The sequence below is a fragment of the Xyrauchen texanus genome, chromosome 9 (assembly GCF_025860055.1).
Source record: "Xyrauchen texanus isolate HMW12.3.18 chromosome 9, RBS_HiC_50CHRs, whole genome shotgun sequence".
NCBI lineage: Eukaryota > Metazoa > Chordata > Actinopteri > Cypriniformes > Catostomidae > Xyrauchen > Xyrauchen texanus.
In genome coordinates, this window is record NC_068284.1 from 40,848,927 (window position 1) to 40,867,426 (window position 18,500).

Here is an 18,500-nt window from a genome sequence, read left to right on the forward strand (position 1 = left end):
ACATTTTGTTTTATTTTGTTCATTTTTGTTTAAATGTAATAAATCTTGAATCCCAGATTTTTTGTGGACTTCAACTGTGTACATACACAGACCATTTGTTTTACCCATACTGGGTGAGTGTTTGGTTGAATGCACACCTACAAGCTTTGTTCATATCCTGTATTCTCTTCCTCTGCCTGTTTGTTTGGATATTAACTGCCAAACATCACAAAGCCTTCTGATGTCAAGCCGCTATTCTGTGTGTGTGTTTGTGGGGGTGTTGTTTTGTGACCTCTGTTCGTGGTTCAGTCCTCCTACATGCAGCTCTGACCGAGTCTGACCACATCCCAATGGAGAAGTCTGTGGCAACTGCCTGCATTTACAGAAGTCATTGTGAATACAATATTTCTTACTTGCACACAAGCACACAGACAAACCAGGCGATCTAAGAGCTTGTGCAGCTGCACATGTCTGGATGTTTAGAGGTCAGATACGCATCTTGATCTTTCTTCATTAAATAGTTTGCCTAAAAATGTATATTCTGAAAATAATGGGTCCATTAGAGAAGCTTCACAGTGGCACACAATTACACAAGAACTTGCTTTGTTTTGTGCACTAACCAATGCAAGTTCTTGTGTGAACATGCATGACACTGTGAACAAGCTTTTCTCATAGCTCAATGAATGTCAAGATGAAAAATTACTTACATTTCGAGTTGTTTTTCACCAAAACCATTGTACGCCTTCAGAAGACTTGCAATATGATGCATGAGCCACATTAACTACTTTTGTGATATATGTTGGTGCTTTTTTGGGCATTGAAGTGGGTCACTGTCAACAGCCATAGTATAAAAAATTATACGGACCAAGCTATTATTTTTGTCTTACCCATAAGAAAGAAATTCATATGGGAACAACGTAAGGGTGAGTACATTATGTACATTATGATGAAGTGGCACTACTGAGCAAAAATTGCTTTATTAAAGGGATAGTTCACCCAAAAATGAAAGTAAACATTATTTACTTTCACATCGCAGATGTGTGTGACTTTCCTTCTTCAGCAGAACCGAAGTGGAGATTTTTACAAGCACATTTCAGCTCTTTTTGACTATACAGTGCAAGTAAACAGGTGCCATTAGGCTGATGACTATTTGGAAAACTGTGGCATGAGGTTTGAGAGTTTGTGGAGGTATCTTTCTCTCAACTCTGTAAATTTCTCACAGTGAAGGAGAAAGTGTGTCTCTGTCTCGACCTCACCCATGTCACAGTGAGCACAGACTCGTCCTTCCTTTGGAAGCCATGTTTGTCTGTGTCAGCCTTTTTCTATGTTCAGACTGTGATCACTGAGTCTGTATTTGGTGAGGATCCATCTCTGTTTTGGATCTCTTACAGTGTGGAGATATTCTGCCAGATTATATGTTCTGTTTAGGGTCCGATAACATTCCAGTTTGCTTTGGTTTTTACTTTCATTTTCCCAATGGTCCAAATATGAATTTTTGCTTTCTTTTATGATTTGGTTTATTCTGATCTGGTTTTGTTCAGCAGTGCTGGTCTGAAACGGGTGTTTGTTAGTTGTTAGTGGGTTTGTGAGTTTCAGAGTCAGCTGACAAAAGGGAATAGTTTTAGGCTTCAGCTCTTAGGTTTTAAGGGCTTCATGTTGCAGTGTGTTAGGGGAACTCTCTCTCTCTCTCTCTCTCTCTCTCTCTTTCTGGCCTTTATTATGTTGGTAGTGAATGCTCTTTATCAGACCGAGAGGGGGGTCAGTCTTTTAAGGTAGATTGCCATGCAACAGTAGGTCAACCTTCCATTTAAATGGTCGTCGTGGCTTCAGTCTGTGAATTGAATAAACAAATCCGTGTGAAATATGCTTATTTTAGCTTGAAAGGACAGTCACTGATCATAAACACCTTCACACCTCCTCATCAGGGCTTCTGTTATTGTCTTCAATTCAGACTCACTCACAGGGTTTAAAAGCAGAAAAGTGAAACCTGTACTTTTGCTAACTTAATGAGAGATCCTTCATCAAATATTTAAAGTTCCTGTTGCACAACTGGTAGAGCAAGGCTCTAGCAATGCCAAGGCCATAGCATGCAGATGCTGTTAATAACCGGGAATATTACTACTTTAACTCATTTACTTCACAGGTAATGGAAAAGACAATTAATATGTTAAGAAATAGTTGAACATTATTTGTTGGGTATTTTGAATCTGCACATAGTCACTGGTTTGTATGCACTCCTCTCATGGCTGCTGTACACTTTGTCATGAGATAATTGGGGTCCTTCAGAGAGGACTGTCTTATTGATCCTATGAAAGAGACCAGCTTCAGTACGGCCCCTGTAGAGTGCAGAGAATTTCTGTACACATCTGAACTTTAGAGATCAGAAAACAAGGTCAGATGGAGGTAATTGTGAAAAAAGAAAGGAACAGAAAGCTGGCCTGGATATTTATCTCTGTTGGATTAAGGAAAGGAGAAACACAATTTAGATTTATTTTTAGAACCAATTACTAAGAACACAAATGGCAAATCTTCATAATATAGCATCAATAGCATTAATAATAACATCGTGTCACCCCGCGGCCTCATGCGAGGACTCGCTATTTTGAATTTGCTATAACAAAAGTGCCTCTTATTAGAAACCTCTTCAAATGTTTTCACTGAATCCTGTTTGGTTGTAAAGAGTAGCATCTCTAGTTTTTTAATTGATTTTTTTATATGCTGCTTTAAATATTTTGTTCATTTTTCACTCTTTGGTACACTGATAAACATGAAGTACTCGGATGAGTGCTGTGGACCGGTTTTCTGGCAGACGTTCCAAAAACATATTTGTTATTTCAGATAAGTTTTCACGACAACAAATTTGTGGGTCATTTTACTTAATTTTTAATTTCAGAGGCTTTATATGGAGTTTGGATGAAAACAAGGTGCATTTAGATGTTTTTTGATACCAGTGCAAACAGACAGCAAACTGGAGGTTAAGTTAATCACTAAATAGGGAGCAAGGGAGCAAGGGTGCATCCTATAGCTTTTCTATGCAGCTAAGTGCATTAACTCCTAAAATCTGACCAACAGTTCAGTTTCAGGCTGCAGATGATGTTTGGACCACTAAAAATGTTTGGCAGACATGGAACAATGATAATCAGTACATAGATTCAGAATTGTATTATTAAAAAATTTGAAAAACATTGGCAGTGTTTTGATTATGCTGGCCATTACTTTTAATTAGAACAAATTATTAAACTTTCTCGAAAATTAGCTATAATGTCTGTAAAGTCTCAAAACATGAATAACTAACACTCCTGGACACATAATAAACAAATTAATGATCTATAGCTTGGTATTTGTTAGAATTTCACAACTTAGTCCTATTGTCCACATATGAAGACATACATTTTTAGGAAATATATCTGCTTGAGAAATGTTTTTTGTTTGTTTGTTTTTTTGTTTATTTATTAGGTGCAACTAGTTACAAATCAAAAAATGAAATCGAAAATGCACACAGAAGTCATGCAGAGGTCTCAGGATGATAATAATAATAATAATTGTTTTTCATATAAATAAGCAAATAGTATCTTTAAAAATTATTTAATTGATTAATATGTGTTAATATTACCATAAATTGGCCCTACAATAGGCACAATTTTTAGATTTAAAGTTTTTGTTTTCTTTTGCCTGGCAGTTTTTTTTTTTTTAAAGTTTACGAAGATGGGGGCATGTCACGCAGCCTGTCCATATTGGCATCTGCTAAATTTATCAAGCCTTTACCAAGTGATTTGCGTCAGAACATAACAGCCTTTGATGTCAACAACAAAAGATATGAGAAGTCCTTTCCCTTTTTATAGTTGATCAGCTTATTTATTTTGCCATTGTAGCTGTGGACAATTATTTGGTCAGTTATATTGTACTTTTGCATTAAGCACTGTTTTGTCCTCCTGGCTGCATCCCTATCAGAAAAGAACTGCAACCTATTTTTGGGTCGCTACCAACCAGTTGAGAACAACAAATCTATATATGTATACATTCAATTCTTGGTAACACTTTACAGTAAGTATCATGAACTAACAATTAGCAATCTATTTTTACACCATTTATTAATCTGGGTTAATATTAGTTTATAAAAATACAATTGTTCATTGCTAATTCATGTTAGTTCATAATGCATCCATTAATGTTAACATATACAACTTTTTATTTAAAAAAAGTAGAAATGTTTCAATTAACATTAACCCAGATTAATAAGTGCTGTTAAAGTATTGTTTATTGTTTGTTTATGTTAACTAATGTTAACAAATGGAGCCTTATTGTAAAATCATACATTTGTATTTATTTTTTGTGTGAGATCATGGGTTCCTCTTTCCCATCAGCTGTTAATCCCCTCCAAGTCTGTGTCATAAAAGCACCAATGCTGATTCTCTGTCTGTCTCCTACCACAACACCACATTGCTGAATCAACTAAAAATCAGCGAGACTGCAAGTCATGTCAATGAGTCTAACTCAGATTTATAAAAACAGAGACCTCTGAAATCTCAGATGGTCAGCTCAATCTGAAGAGGTTCAATGCAGCTTTTATATTCAGTGTTTATAATCAATGAGTTCAGATGAAAAAAAAAAAAACTTTAAAATCTCTCTCTCTCTCTCTCTCTCTCTCTCTCTCTCTCTCTCTCTCTCTCTCTCTCTCTCTCTCTCTCTCTCTCTCTCTCTCTCTGTCTTTTTTTTTTAAACAATTTTTCAGTCATTGCAAATGAGTACCCTCCCAATGTGGCTTAGTTTAGCAGAGTCTGTAGCACATGTAGTTTTGGTTACATGGCAAATGATAGGATCTTAAGAAATTCTTTCCTACTGACATTGGTAAGTGAAGCCAGGTTGTGTCGACAGTGGACATAAACTGCACTACAAAGCCAAAACGCAGTAACTATGGCAACACTGAAACTGAAATAAATTGCTTCAAAGCCTTTTTTGGCTGTCCAGCCAAATGTGGATTATAAAATATTCTAACACCGTTTTCTCTGTATCTGAGCATAGCTGAGCCAAACCTGTTTGTAATGGGACAGATCATAGTCTAAAAGACCCAATTTCAGTTATAGCTCCATTTTGACAAAATGTGTTGTCAAAAATAGAGTGTAAAAAACGAATTTGCACAGGAAAACCTGTTTGTAGGGCAGTACCGTCATTATTGCAAAAAAGGAGGGGTCAGATGTCACCCTGAATTGGGTTTAATTTGCCTTGAGGGCTTGTTTGGTCAACTGTTTTAAGTGTCGGCAGGTGTTCTGATTTTGTCGTTTTATTATGGACCTTTAGAGTCATGTTTTAGCTTTTTTTCACTGTGTTCAAACCAGACGATGCAGCACTGAATGCTCTCGAGAGATTTGTAATTTTGCTTTTCTGTCTAGAAAGAACTGAATGTGAAACGCTTGTGCAGACGGTCTGGGTTTATTTAGGTACAATTGTAAATAGTGCAACTATATTAGTGCCCTGTTTATGAGCTCTGTAAGATAAACTAGTGTTTATTTTCGAGGTCAAATACATGCTGCAGAATTAAGAGCAATAAACAGCTGTCCATATAGCTGGTGCACTGCTAATAGATGGTTTCTAATATATGAAGACACTTCAAGCATATGTGTGTTTGCTTTAATGATAATAAAGAGTATGTTTTGTAGTCATTTGCACATGTGCATGCAGCATCTACAAGAACTAAAGTAGCCATGGTATTATTTTACCTATAGTTCAGCTGTTTTCAAAATAATGCAGCTTTTCTAGTAAAAAGGTTTTTTATATTTTTTTATTTTTTACAAAAGTAGTGGCCAGGTGTGGTGAAATGCAGACTTATAACTGCCGCAACTATCAAACACGCTTGTCAGTAACAAATTGGAGTGTCCAAAATTAAATGGACAACCCGTTCTCATTCCATACACGTCCATTTTGATGCTTGTGCAGAAGCCGTCTACATCTGCATGATGATGCCAAAGGTGCCCCCGGCATCCTCTCCTTGACGTGTTGAGAAACCCCATTGATTTTAACGTCATTTATAATATTTGATATCCCGTAACCTAACCCCATTTCTAAACCTAACCAATTATCAACAATATAAAACATGAAAGAGACAGTTAAGTACATTACACGATTGTATATATATTTCAAAGCAACCAACCGCACATTTATGCCTAAACCTAACCAGTTCTCAACAATATAAAAGACATAACAAGTACAGTCACCATCATTTATTTAAAAAAATGCTCTATAATAATAGTCCAAACCACATGATTGTGTTGTGTGAGTAGCAGAGTGAAACTGAAGGTATTATTCTTTGAAAATATTCCCCTTCTATAAAGGCACTGTCATCCTGATTCTACCGGCACGTCTCATTGAAAAAATGAATACAACCGAACTTGAGCTTGTCACAACCGGTCACAAGACATGCGAGGGCCAATGGCCCATCAAACCTGTGTCATAAATTTTTTAATGTGTGAGACAAAATCTTGTGTAGGATGTGTTACAGTGGATGCCGCGTGACCATAATCGGTGACTAAAAACATACATTTGGGTTTGTTTTTCATATAAAATGATTGTAAGACTCGGAAAATACCAGAATGAAATGGGTCACTTAAGCAGTGCAGGATGTGTACAGACAGATAAACAACAGATTATTAACTTTTGAGAATAAATGTTGCTGATTTAAAATAAAATGGAAATCATTCCCCCAACATATTTCACGATGAGAAAACTGTACCCCAATGTTTAATTAAACGATGTTTATGTCAGTCAGTTGACCTCAAAGGTTTCTCATTGAAAAGAATGCACTTGCCGGTTGTGTCAGAAACTGATGCCGGAGGGCACTTTTTGCCTCTGTAGATTGAGGCGCTGAGCTCTTGCACAAGCATCAGTTTTTGGCGGCTTGGGAGTGAGAACGTGTTGAAATGCAGTGATGGGCAAATTTGTTGGTGATTTTTTTTCTCCTTTCTACCAAAGGACCGGATAACAAATCTGCACTCTCACATTGTCCACCTCCTTACTCAATTTCCATATTAATCTGGGTAATCTTTGCACAACTAATGCAATGTGTTTTAAAGAATTGTATTAACTATAAAAACAAATGTAGTAAATACACATGCATTCAACTGGACGAATTCTTGTTCAAACTGACATTTAGAGAAAACTTTGAAAGACTTATTCCTAGCATGAATCTCAACCTCTTAATGTAGGTCTGTGTTGAAGTGTTGTGTGGGTTTCCTGCTAATTGGTGAGTAATTGGCAAGTCTTATCTAACGCCCTCTCTCACACTCTCGACAAAGACAAACACAACATTCACACACATGTACCAAGACGACAACCTTTACCACACAAGAGATCTGCCAGATAAGCCTCTCCCTGACAGCTCCCTGAAATCTGTGAATGTGAATGCTAAACTAGAGCATTAGATGGCAAACGGGCCTAAATGTCTGGGAGAATATTCCAGAAATTTCAGAGAAGGTGACTCAGCCTGTAATCACTGGATGATGGCAATTTTTCTCTCAGACAACATTTCTGTTATTGAGCACGTCAGCATAATGATTGTGAGTTGTTTACTCTATTACCATGAAAGTGAGTTTTGACAGAGGACCAGTTTGTTCTTGGTCCTATGGCCACTAATGAGATCATGGCTGCTTTTGGCATGAACGTTGTTTTCCATCCCACACATAGAGCCTTTTGTTTGTCTTCTTCATCAGAGCTGGCAAAAGTCTACGTAAATCATATGTAAAATAAACAAATGTGTTGTCTGGCATGGGTGAAGTTTTTTTGGAGTTGACTGGATTATTTGATATTTAAGGAGGACAAGAAACAGAGAGATTTTTGTGAGTATAGTGACATTTACATGTGTGTTCCCATATGTGTCATTCTTTATTGTCTTCCTTTATTCTCACCAAGAATCTCCCAAATGTTTGTTGTTCTGAATAACAACAAAAGCATTAGGCTGCAGATTCCGATGCTGTTGCTGAAGGAGTCATGAGCCTCTCAGAGTCTGGAATACCGGATAGGGGCATTATGATGTCAAAATGGAATGGGTGGAAAATTTGACAGGAGTGTTCCGTCACTTTGGTGTCTGAATAGAGAAGGCTCATACTGCAAGTTTAAAATCAAGATATCCTTCTGTTTCCTTGTGGTCATTGAAATGTGAACTGAATGTAGACAAGACATTAAAGTGAATTATTAGTCATATATTAGTATTATTAAATAATAAGATTAGTGAAAACAGATCTATCAATATGTTATTAACTGATTATTACATGTTAATAACAATGCTGTGGACATGAAAGGTAGCCTTTTATTGAAGTTTCTATGTATAAACCTTCAGTCATGTGATGTGTACTATGTTATATCTTTCAAAATGTCCATAATCGCAAGAGTGCTAAGCCTGACAGTGTCTGGTGTAGCTTAATCCCAATTTAAATCTAAATATCAACTTAATCTCTGTTAAACCAATGTTTAGACACAGGACACACACAATATGAATAACTCACTTCGATCAAGCCAGAAATAGTGAAAGAAAATATGCTTGGCTACAGGGATTTTAAACAGGGTAAAAAATTTGTGAGAGTAGAGACTGGATTTAGTAGCGGTGTTGCCGTGCCACCGAACGGTATGGCAGAAAACACTGTCATAATATTTTAGTACGGTGTCCTTTCTCCAAGAATGCACATTCGAGAACTGTTAATGGAACTGTAATTCACAGAAATGCGAATCTTGGTTCCCAATCCTTGGTAAGAGCACTGGTATCTCGGGCTCATTATTTATGGTGGGGCATAAACAATCAATTAAACTGATTTACATTTATTAATTTAGTAGACATATTGATCCACATACAAATTGCAAATCGACAGGATCAAAACAAGCAATTTGTCATACAAAAGTCAACAATATCTTCAGTATCGCACTGCCTAGTTCTCACAATGACTGGAGTGGTAAAAATGCTAGCACAGAAGAAAGAAACAGACAAAGAATGCTGAGATATCAGAAGATCCTGTGGATATTGGATGCTCATTCCACCACAGATGACCAGAGAGAGTGAATGATTGTGAATGAACTTTGTGGCATTTTGCAATGGGACCACCAGCAGCCGCTAATTCATTGACCACAGAGAGCTTTGGGACATAGACCTGGTGGATTGAATTGAAGGACGAGGGAGCTGTTCCATTAGCTGTCCCGAAGGCCAGAGTCAAAGTCTTGATGCAGGCAACTACTGGCAGCCAGTTGAGTAAAATCAAGATTGGGGTGATGTGAGCCCTCTTTGGCTGATTAAAGACAATCCAAACGGCAGTGTTCTGGAACATCTGCAGTGGCTTAATCATGCTAGCTGGGAGACCAGCCAACAGGGCATTACAGTAGTCCAGACTTGAAATGGCAATAGCTAGGATCAGGATCTGTGTAGCATATTCAGACAGGAAAGGTCTGATTGTCCTGATTATGTAAAACATGAACCTGCAAGAACGGACGGTTGATGAAATGTTGGCAGTGAAGTTAAGCTGGCCATCCACCACCACTCCCAGGTTCCAGGCTATCCTGGTTGAACAAAGGCTGGGATCACGATGAGTTCTGTCTTGGCAAGGTTGAGCTGAAGGTGATGTTCCTTCATCCAGGCCGAGATTTCCAAGAGGCAGGCAGAGAATCGAGCTGAGATGGTGGATCAATCAGGCTGGAACAACAGGTAGATCTGCATATCATCTGTGTAGCAGTAGTAGGAAAAACCATGTGCCTTAATGATAGGTCTGAGTGATGTAGATCGAGAAAAGGAGGGGTCCAAGCACTGATTCCTGAGGAACACCAGTGGTTAGGTGTGACTTGGACACCCCTCCTCTCCAGGTGACCTTGACGTATCTACATGTGAGGTATGACTCAAACCATCCAAGCACAGTTCCTGTGATGCCTAGGTCAGAGAGAGTGGACGGGAGAATCTGGTGGTTCACTGTGTCGAAAGCAGCAGACAAGTCAAGGAGGATAAGGACAGATGATTTGAAGTTTGCTCTCACCAGTTGAAGGAATTCCACTACTGACAAGAGGACAGTCTCCATGGGTGTCCTTTTTTAAAGCCAGACTGGTATCTGTAGATTAGATTGTTCTATGAAAGAAAAGGAAACTGGTTGAATTTTTTTTTTTAAACATTGATGGGAAATTCCAAATGCTGTCTGTCATTTTGACTGATAAAAATGAAACAAAACAAGAAAACTTTTTAACCTAGTCATCAGTTTTGACTTCACTCTCTGTCTCTCACATTCCTGCTATGTGTGTGCCGTGGTATTAAGATACGTATTAACATGCACCATCTTCATTTCTACCTTGTATTGTTAGAATTTTGAATAGGGTCTCTGATTAGTCTCATACATCAGTCATTACTTCATTGTTTTAACGCATAATAATAAAGCGCAAAAATGCATGATAACAAAAAGAATGCGCATAAAATTGGTGCATCCTTTTAGACAATTATACTTATTACAGTAAAATTGTCAGTTATTTATGTGCAGTAACTGTATTAACTTAGTGTGAACTTGTAAAGCATGTATGCGCTTTAACCAGCACATTTTAAAAACCTTGTTTTAGCTTAGCGTTTGACTGACAGGTAGAACGCTCATCCTAGATCTCCTTGGTTTCACCAGGCTCAAGCATGGGGAGTCAAAATGTATCATACTGTATATGTCAAGCTACTGTTATGTATATGCCATTATAATGAATGCTACACCCCTGAATGTGGCCAAGTACTTATAAAATGAAAACAAGTACCGTAGTACTTTAACGCAACAGTAACAGCTCTAGTAATAGAGCTTTTCAAAATAATATTTAATTCTACCACCCCTGGAGTCACGAGTTTGAATCTAGGGTGTGCTGAGTGACTCCAGCCAGGTAGTGGCCAACCAAGTTGGCCCGGTTGCTTGGGAGGATAGAGTCACATGGGACAACCTCTTCGTGGTCGTGATTAGAGGTTCTCGCTCTCAATGGGGTGCGTGGTAATTTGTGTGTTTATCGTGGAGAGTAGTATGAGCCTCCACATGCAGAATCTCCGTGGTGTCATGCACAACGAGCCACGTGATAAGATGCGCGGATTGATGGCCTCAGAAGCGGATTGAGGTGAGTAGCCGTACCACCACGAAGACATACTAAGAAGTGGGAATTGGCATTCCAATTTGGGAGAAAATAAAAAAAATTGTTTTACTTTTGTATTGTATAATAGACATAAAACAAGTTTAAGATGCGGAAAATATATTATTTTTAAAAAGAAATGTATTATGTTGCTACACAATAGCGTCGCATCTGGTGGGGCTCAGTCACAGTTGCACCTAATGTAGAGACAACACGGGGTGAGAGTAAAGGGCATGGAAGACATAGACAGCGGTAATTGTAAGGGATGTAGGGTTGCTCTGAAACCAACGATTTGGCTTCGGTATGATACCAGCCCTGGTCCCTCGGAATCAAAACTAAATTGATACTTGGGCAACAAAGAAAGTTATTAGTAGTATACTGCTTTGAGAATTCAGTTTTTCTATACAGTAGTAATATTTTTATATTGTAATGTACATAATTTCATGCTTTCAGTTCAGTTGAGATTTTTATTTTGACCTTTGAGTTCCTGTGAGTATTTGATCGTCGTTAAGCTCCCCATTCCAAATGAAATGCTGAAATACTCGCAGGCTAAACTCTTAGAGCAGCACTGGATGAAGAGTTTAAATGGAGTGTTTACAGCTACTCGTATGCTGAAAACACTGTGTCATGAGCATCACACACAATCTGTGTGTGTTTGTGTGTTTGTGTGTGTGAAAAGTAGAATTGCGCTGTGCATGCAAACTGTATTTCCTGAAATCCCATTCTTTTGCAGTTTAATAATCACAATTGGACATTTTAAATGTCATGATATTGCACTATTTTAGAAATCCTCAGCAGCACTGAGGAGTTCTGGATTATAGGAGGGGGAAGGTTTTTAATGTGATATAAAGGTACTTGTCACACACGTAAATTAGGAGGATGTTATATCCCTCATTTCTCGTATTTATATTTGATTGGCTGTAATGTGGTTTGAAGTGCTTTCTATTATATTTTTCTGATGAGAAACAATTTCCTCACCAATGAGTCACCATGCAGGACAGTGTGTGTGTGTGTGTGTGTGTGTGTGTGTGTGTGTGTGTGTGTGTGTGTATTGGGTAAATAGGATGTTACTTTATTGCTCTCTATCATTCTCTTATTCTCTCTCTCACTCTCACTCCCACTCTCCCTCTCTGTTTCCAGCACTAACAGAAGATGATATATCCAAAAAAGTGATGAAGGTTCCTTTCCATGAGTCGCCCATCATCTGGAGTAAACCTGAATCTGATGCTTCACTTTCCATGGCCAGCTTCATCAACATCATCCTCACTCTGGGGCTACAGTTATTTTTCATCTGAAAGGCCTCAACTACACACACACACACACACACATACACACACACACTGGTTACATACAAACGTAGCTGAATCTCACAAAGACGTGTCTGGGAAATATTTCACCTCTAAAATCAAATTCATTTTTTATAAAGAAAATGAAGTCTGTTTTAGGACCATTCAGAATTTTTGCATTGAAACATTTTTAATTATTTGCACATATACGTGTGTCTATATATATATATATATATATATATATATATATATATATATATATATATATATATATATATATATATTTATTTATAAATATACACACACACTGGTGATCAAATGTTTGGAATAATGTGCAGATTTTGCTGTTTCAAAAGGAAAATTATACTTTAATTCACCTGCAGATCAGCAGTTACAGGAATATTCACACCAGCCCATCTGGCACCAACAATCATGCCACAGTCCAAATCACTGAGATCACATTTTTTCCCCACTCTCATGGCGTGAACATTAACTGAAGCTCCTGACACATATCTGCATGATTTTATGCATTGCATTGCTGCCACACAATTGGCTGATTACATGATTGCATGAATAAGTAGGTGCACAGGTGTTCCTAATAAAGTTTTCAGTGAGTGTATGATTTTTCACATTAAGGCATCTTACGAAGAATAAATGTGCTGAACTGTCATGGAATTAATGTCACAATGCTAAAAAAAAAAACTTAATCGTCTTAAAAATATATATCTCATTTTCTTCTTGCAATATATATTATTTCTTTATTTTGGGGTGAAATATGACATGTCAGTTTGATGTTCTTGACCGTTTTCGTGAGATTTATCCACACAGTGCCCCAAAATTCACATATTAAGGCTGCTTCATTATGTTACCAGGCATCTGTGACAGCCCCATTTTTTGTGGAATACTCCCATCAAAGAGACTCACGGTCCTCCCTGGGGTTTAAATATTAGCACTCTCTTCACATTCATATTATCAGAACAAAACTGTTATCATCTCAGTCTCAGACTGAGGAATGCACGACGAAATATGTTCATCTGTGGAAACATCGCTCATGAGCAGCTGACAGAAAAATAAATAAACTGATACTTCCTACACAATCAGATATTACCATCACTCACACACATACATACATACACATAATTATTGATTGAAAAATAATGAATGATATGCACATTGTAGTATGTATATTGTTTGGATTGGCGCTGAATTTATAGGACAATGAATGTTTAAATGAAGTATTAAATTTTTGTAACAATTCATCAGCTTTTACCAAAATCCATCCCATCTGTACACACACAGAGACACACAATTATGGCGTAAATCTTACAAAGTATTGACAATGCTCTGGGGCACTGCCTCTACCTTTATGACCGTAATGGCTTAAAATGCTCAAACTATCCCTTTAAAGGAATAATTTACCAAAATGTTTAATTCTGACATCAATGGATCACCCCTTATTTTGTTCCAAACCGTTATGATTTTCTTCCTTCCTTGGAACACAAAATGAGATGCTAGGCACAATGTTAGCCTCACTGTCACCACAATGTCACCATTCACTTTCAGTGCATCTTTTTTTCAATACAATGAAAGTGAATGGTGACTCAGCTTATATTCTGCCTAACATATCCGTTTTGGGTGAACTAGCCCTTTAATCCTTAAAACATATTTGTTTATCCTCTATTTACCACCCCAGTGCACTGCCTCTATTTAAAAAAACAACAAAAAAACACATTTAACTTAATCATTTATACTCTGTCTCTTTGAGTTTTACGAATTTGAGGGAATGGCAATTGCACTAAACTTTATTCAATTTCAAATATTTTTGTTTTGTTTTTCTCACAGAAGTGTGTTACAGATTTTTCATGAATGCTCTATAATATTTGATGAAAAAAAAAAAAATCAGTTGCAAAAAGAAAAAAAAAAGATTTTAAAAGGCCCACATATACAGTATGCAGAATGCCTTTGTTTTATATAAAAAATAACTTAAAGCAAAACAATGCAAGAGCTTTAGAGATACCAAATGTTTTGTATAATAGCTTCTTTAGCTGTCTGTTCATAATGCGTATTGTATGTTAACATTTAAGAGTCAGTATTCAAACATTGCTTTAGTTCTAATACAAAAACAAAGAAGGTCTAATGAGTGTGTAAACATTTTTAAGCTGTTTTATGTTTTTTTGTTGTTGTTCCTGATTGCACATCATTTGCTCTATTTGATTTATTTCTGTCGTATATCTAAAATAGGTTCTACAGTGTTTTTTATATTAATGATAACGCATCTTTATACATTCTTAAACATTGGCAAGTTAACCATACAGCCTCATAAAGCAGATACATGGTGAATTTGAAATGTAAAAGGAATTAAAAATAATTAAATTACTTTTTTAATATAATCTATGAAAATATATTTTAAAAGTACTAAAAGGTTTAGATATAACAACTGTTTAAGGATTATTTCAAAATGTTTTCAAACAACATTTTAGTAACCACAAATGGTAGATCACATGTATTTATTTACTCGAAAAGTGCATTTGCACATTTAAAGTTCCTTTAACCGGAAGATGTAACCATAGCAACAGTAGTCTGCTCGCTTTGTTAAAATCAGTAATGTAGGGTAAACTGACAAAACCAGCCTGATCTCATGAAAATGAAGTGACCGTGACAACATTTTTGTAAAGCGAAATTAAGTGCTTCTTCATATGTTTTGCTGCAGTTTCCCACTGAAATGTCCACTGGGGGCGCCAAAAGCGTGTGAAATGGTGTCGTATTCAAACAAGGCTTTTAAGGTGAATCCTAGATGAAGGTTCTAATGAGTAAAACGTACCTTCTTAACCTATACCTTTAACTTAAACCTAACCAAATTAGAGGTAAACAAGACAAATATAATTACCCTAAACCTAACCGATAATGTCCTAAAAACAAATGTGACACGAAAAGCAAATTTTCTGACACAACCACCTCATATCATGTCATTTCTATTACAATTATGGCTCATGTGTCAATTTATGTGCTTGGCTGGGCTTGAGCCTCGGTCTTCCAAGTTTGAAGTCTAACAATTTCTCAGGTGAGCTACCGCAGAAGCTAATAACATTGGAATATGTGTGTAAAAGTAGGTGGGTCTGTGATGCAATGTTAAAATGTATTGTATTTCGAAGTGTTTCAATATAATAACATAGCAATATGTGAGTAATAAGTGTTTATTAAGACATAATCAGCATTTGTACTCCTATTTTGTGTAAAAGTTAATAAAACTCAAACTTGTTGTAGTGCCCCTAATGTTAATTTCATCAGGAAACTGCTTCGAAATGCAGAACATGCATTTAAAACTCACTTTGCAAAAATGTAGTTGTAGGAACGTTCATTCTATGTGACCAAGTTGGACAAAACATAAATCCTGTCATTATTTATACCTTTATGATAGTTTTAAATATATCAAGTATATCACTTAAAAAACTTCTGTTCTGTTTTTTTTTTACTCTAAAAAATGTATCACCCTAAAAGCCGTTGTATAATTTGCACACTGGACACTCACCAAACAGTTATGCAATCATAAATGTACCATTTGTATTTTTATTTTATTTTATACAGTACAACTGTTGTTTCTTGGTTGTAAAAATGAATTAGGATTACAGTTTGTTTGCTGTGCTTTGTTTGTTTGATCAACTGTTTGATCAGCTCAGTTCATGCTGAAGACCTGTCAGATATACATAGCACATATGAGAAGTATGCTAATTGTCTAATAAATTGATTCAATGCTTGTTTCAAAAATGTGGTGACCGTAAACTTTTCATGTTGGAAATAAAATAATAAATCTCCACAGTTGATTGAACTTTTAAAAATAATAAATATGCAGCTTTGGTTTAAATGTTGAGACCTGAAGAGATCTGTAACTTGCATCTTTGTCTTTCACTTTAATATTATTCATATATATATATATATATATATATATATATATATACACTCACCTAAAGGATTATTAGGAACACCTGTTCAATTTCTCATTAATGCAATTATCTAATCAACCAATCACATGGCAGTTGCTTCAATGCATTTAGGGGTGTGGTCCTGGTCAAGACAATCTCCTGAACTCCAAACTGAATGTCAGAATGGGAAAGAAAGGTGATTTAAGCAATTTTGAGCGTGGCATGGTTTTTGGTGCCAGACGGGCCGGTCTGAGTATTTCACAATCTGCTCAGTTACTGGGATTTTCACGCACAACCATTTCTAGGGTTTACAAAGAATGGTGTGAAAAGGGAAAAACATCCAGTATGCGGCAGTCCTGTGGGCGAAAATGCCTTGTTGATGCTAGAGGTCAGAGGAGAATGGGCCGACTGATTCAAGCTCATAGAAGAGCAACTTTGCCTGAAATAACCACTCGTTACAACCGAGGTGTGCAGCAAAGCATTTGTGAAGCCACAACACGCACAACCTTGAGGCGGATGGGCTACAACAGCAGAAGACCCCACTGGGTACCACTCATCTCCACTACAAATAGGAAAAAGAGGCTACAATTTGCAAGAGCTCACCAAAATTGGACCGTTGAAGACTGGAAAAATGTTGCCTGGTCTGATGTGTCTCGATTTCTGTTGAGACATTCAGATGTTAGAGTCAGAATTTGGCGTAAACAGAATGAGAACATGGATCCATCATGCCTTGTTACCACTGTGCAGTCTGGTGGTGGTGGTGTAATGGTGTGGGGGATGTTTTCTTGGCACACTTTAGGCCCCTTAGTGCCAATTGGGCATCGTTTAAATGCCATGGCCTACCTGAGCATTGTTTCTGACCATGTCCATCCCTTTATGGCCACCATGTACCCATCCTCTGATGGCTACTTCCAGCAGGCTAATGCACCATGTCACAAAGCTCGAATCATTTCAAATTGGTTTCTTGAACATGACAATGAGTTCACTGTACTAAAATGGCCCCCACAGTCACCAGATCTCAACCCAATAGAGCATCTTTGGGATGTGGTGGAACGGAGCTTCGTGCCCTGGATGTGCATCCCACAAATCTCCATCAACTGCAAGATGCTATCCTATCAATATGGGCCAACATTTCTAAAGAATGCTTTCAGCACCTTGTTGAATCAATGCCACGTAGAATTAAGGCAGTTCTGAAGGCTGAAACGGGTCAAACACAGTATTAGTATGGTGTTCCTAATAATCCTTTAGGTGAGTGTATATATATATATATATATATATATATATATATATATATATATATATATATATATATATCAGTGTTTCCCAACCACTGTGCCGTGGCCCACTAGTGTGCCGTGAAAGATTGTCAGGTGTGCCGTGGAAAATAATCAAATTCCACAAAATAAATAAATGCATGAAAAAAAAATAATAATTTCAGGGATCCAAACGCCTCACCTTTTTGAGAAATTCTCAATTTGAAACCATAATCGGTCACTTTTGTGATTGTGAAGACCAATGACTAATGTGTAAAAGGGAGTGATATTTATACACTTTAAGGGTCTTTCACACGACTCGCGTCAGTGCTGCAGGATACACAATGTTTATTGTGCACACCTCCCGCTTTTGCAAACTCATAAAATCGCCCCTCTGTGACGCTTTCTGCAACTCTTGTCATGTGGAGGGCAATGCGGCGCTTGGCGCTTAGTTCAGCCTCCAGAACCAAATTAAAACTGCCACGAGAAGTCGTCTGTCTGAGGCAAAGACGCAAAATCTAATGACAGTTGCCTCAGCATCAGTCTCCCTTGATGTGTTTGATTACAGGCGAGCACCCAGTGCGGTCGACATGTCTGGATGTTTTGTGGCCCCTTTAAATATAGTTCACAAAACCAAGAATTCTCAATGAACGTTGCAGCCTATTTCAAATACGTCATAGCATCCACAAATTTTCATAAGCGTTGTTGGCTGGGCAGCCTGAGCGAATTTTGACGCTTTCGCTGCCTCTGGTCTGAACGCACGGTAAGTCGAAGCGGATGTGTTTTGTTCATATTTTAACGATATTGAATTGGAATATTGTAATATTGCATTGTTCATATGTCGCGTTTCAGATGAAAAAAAAAAACATTTATCTGTTTCGTGTGGTGTCTCTGTTGTTCATCTGTTCTCTTCATAAATATATAAATGCATAATCTGTCTAAATGACGGACGATAA

General features: G+C 37.2%; 1 protein-coding gene across 2 annotated transcripts in view; it reads left to right on the top strand.

Annotated features, from left to right (window-relative positions):
* Positions 1–12,606, top strand: part of gpc5c (glypican 5c) — a 214,124-nt gene extending 201,518 nt beyond the window's left edge. The window contains exon 8 of one of the 2 annotated variants that reach the window (XM_052133237.1): positions 12,226–12,606. In XM_052133237.1, coding sequence (XP_051989197.1) covers positions 12,226–12,380 — 155 coding nt within the window. In that variant the 3' untranslated portion in view covers positions 12,381–12,606. The remainder of the gene's footprint in view (positions 1–12,225) is intronic. The other variant, XM_052133236.1, reaches the window with a different exon arrangement.
* Positions 12,607–18,500: the final 5,894 nt, after the last annotated feature.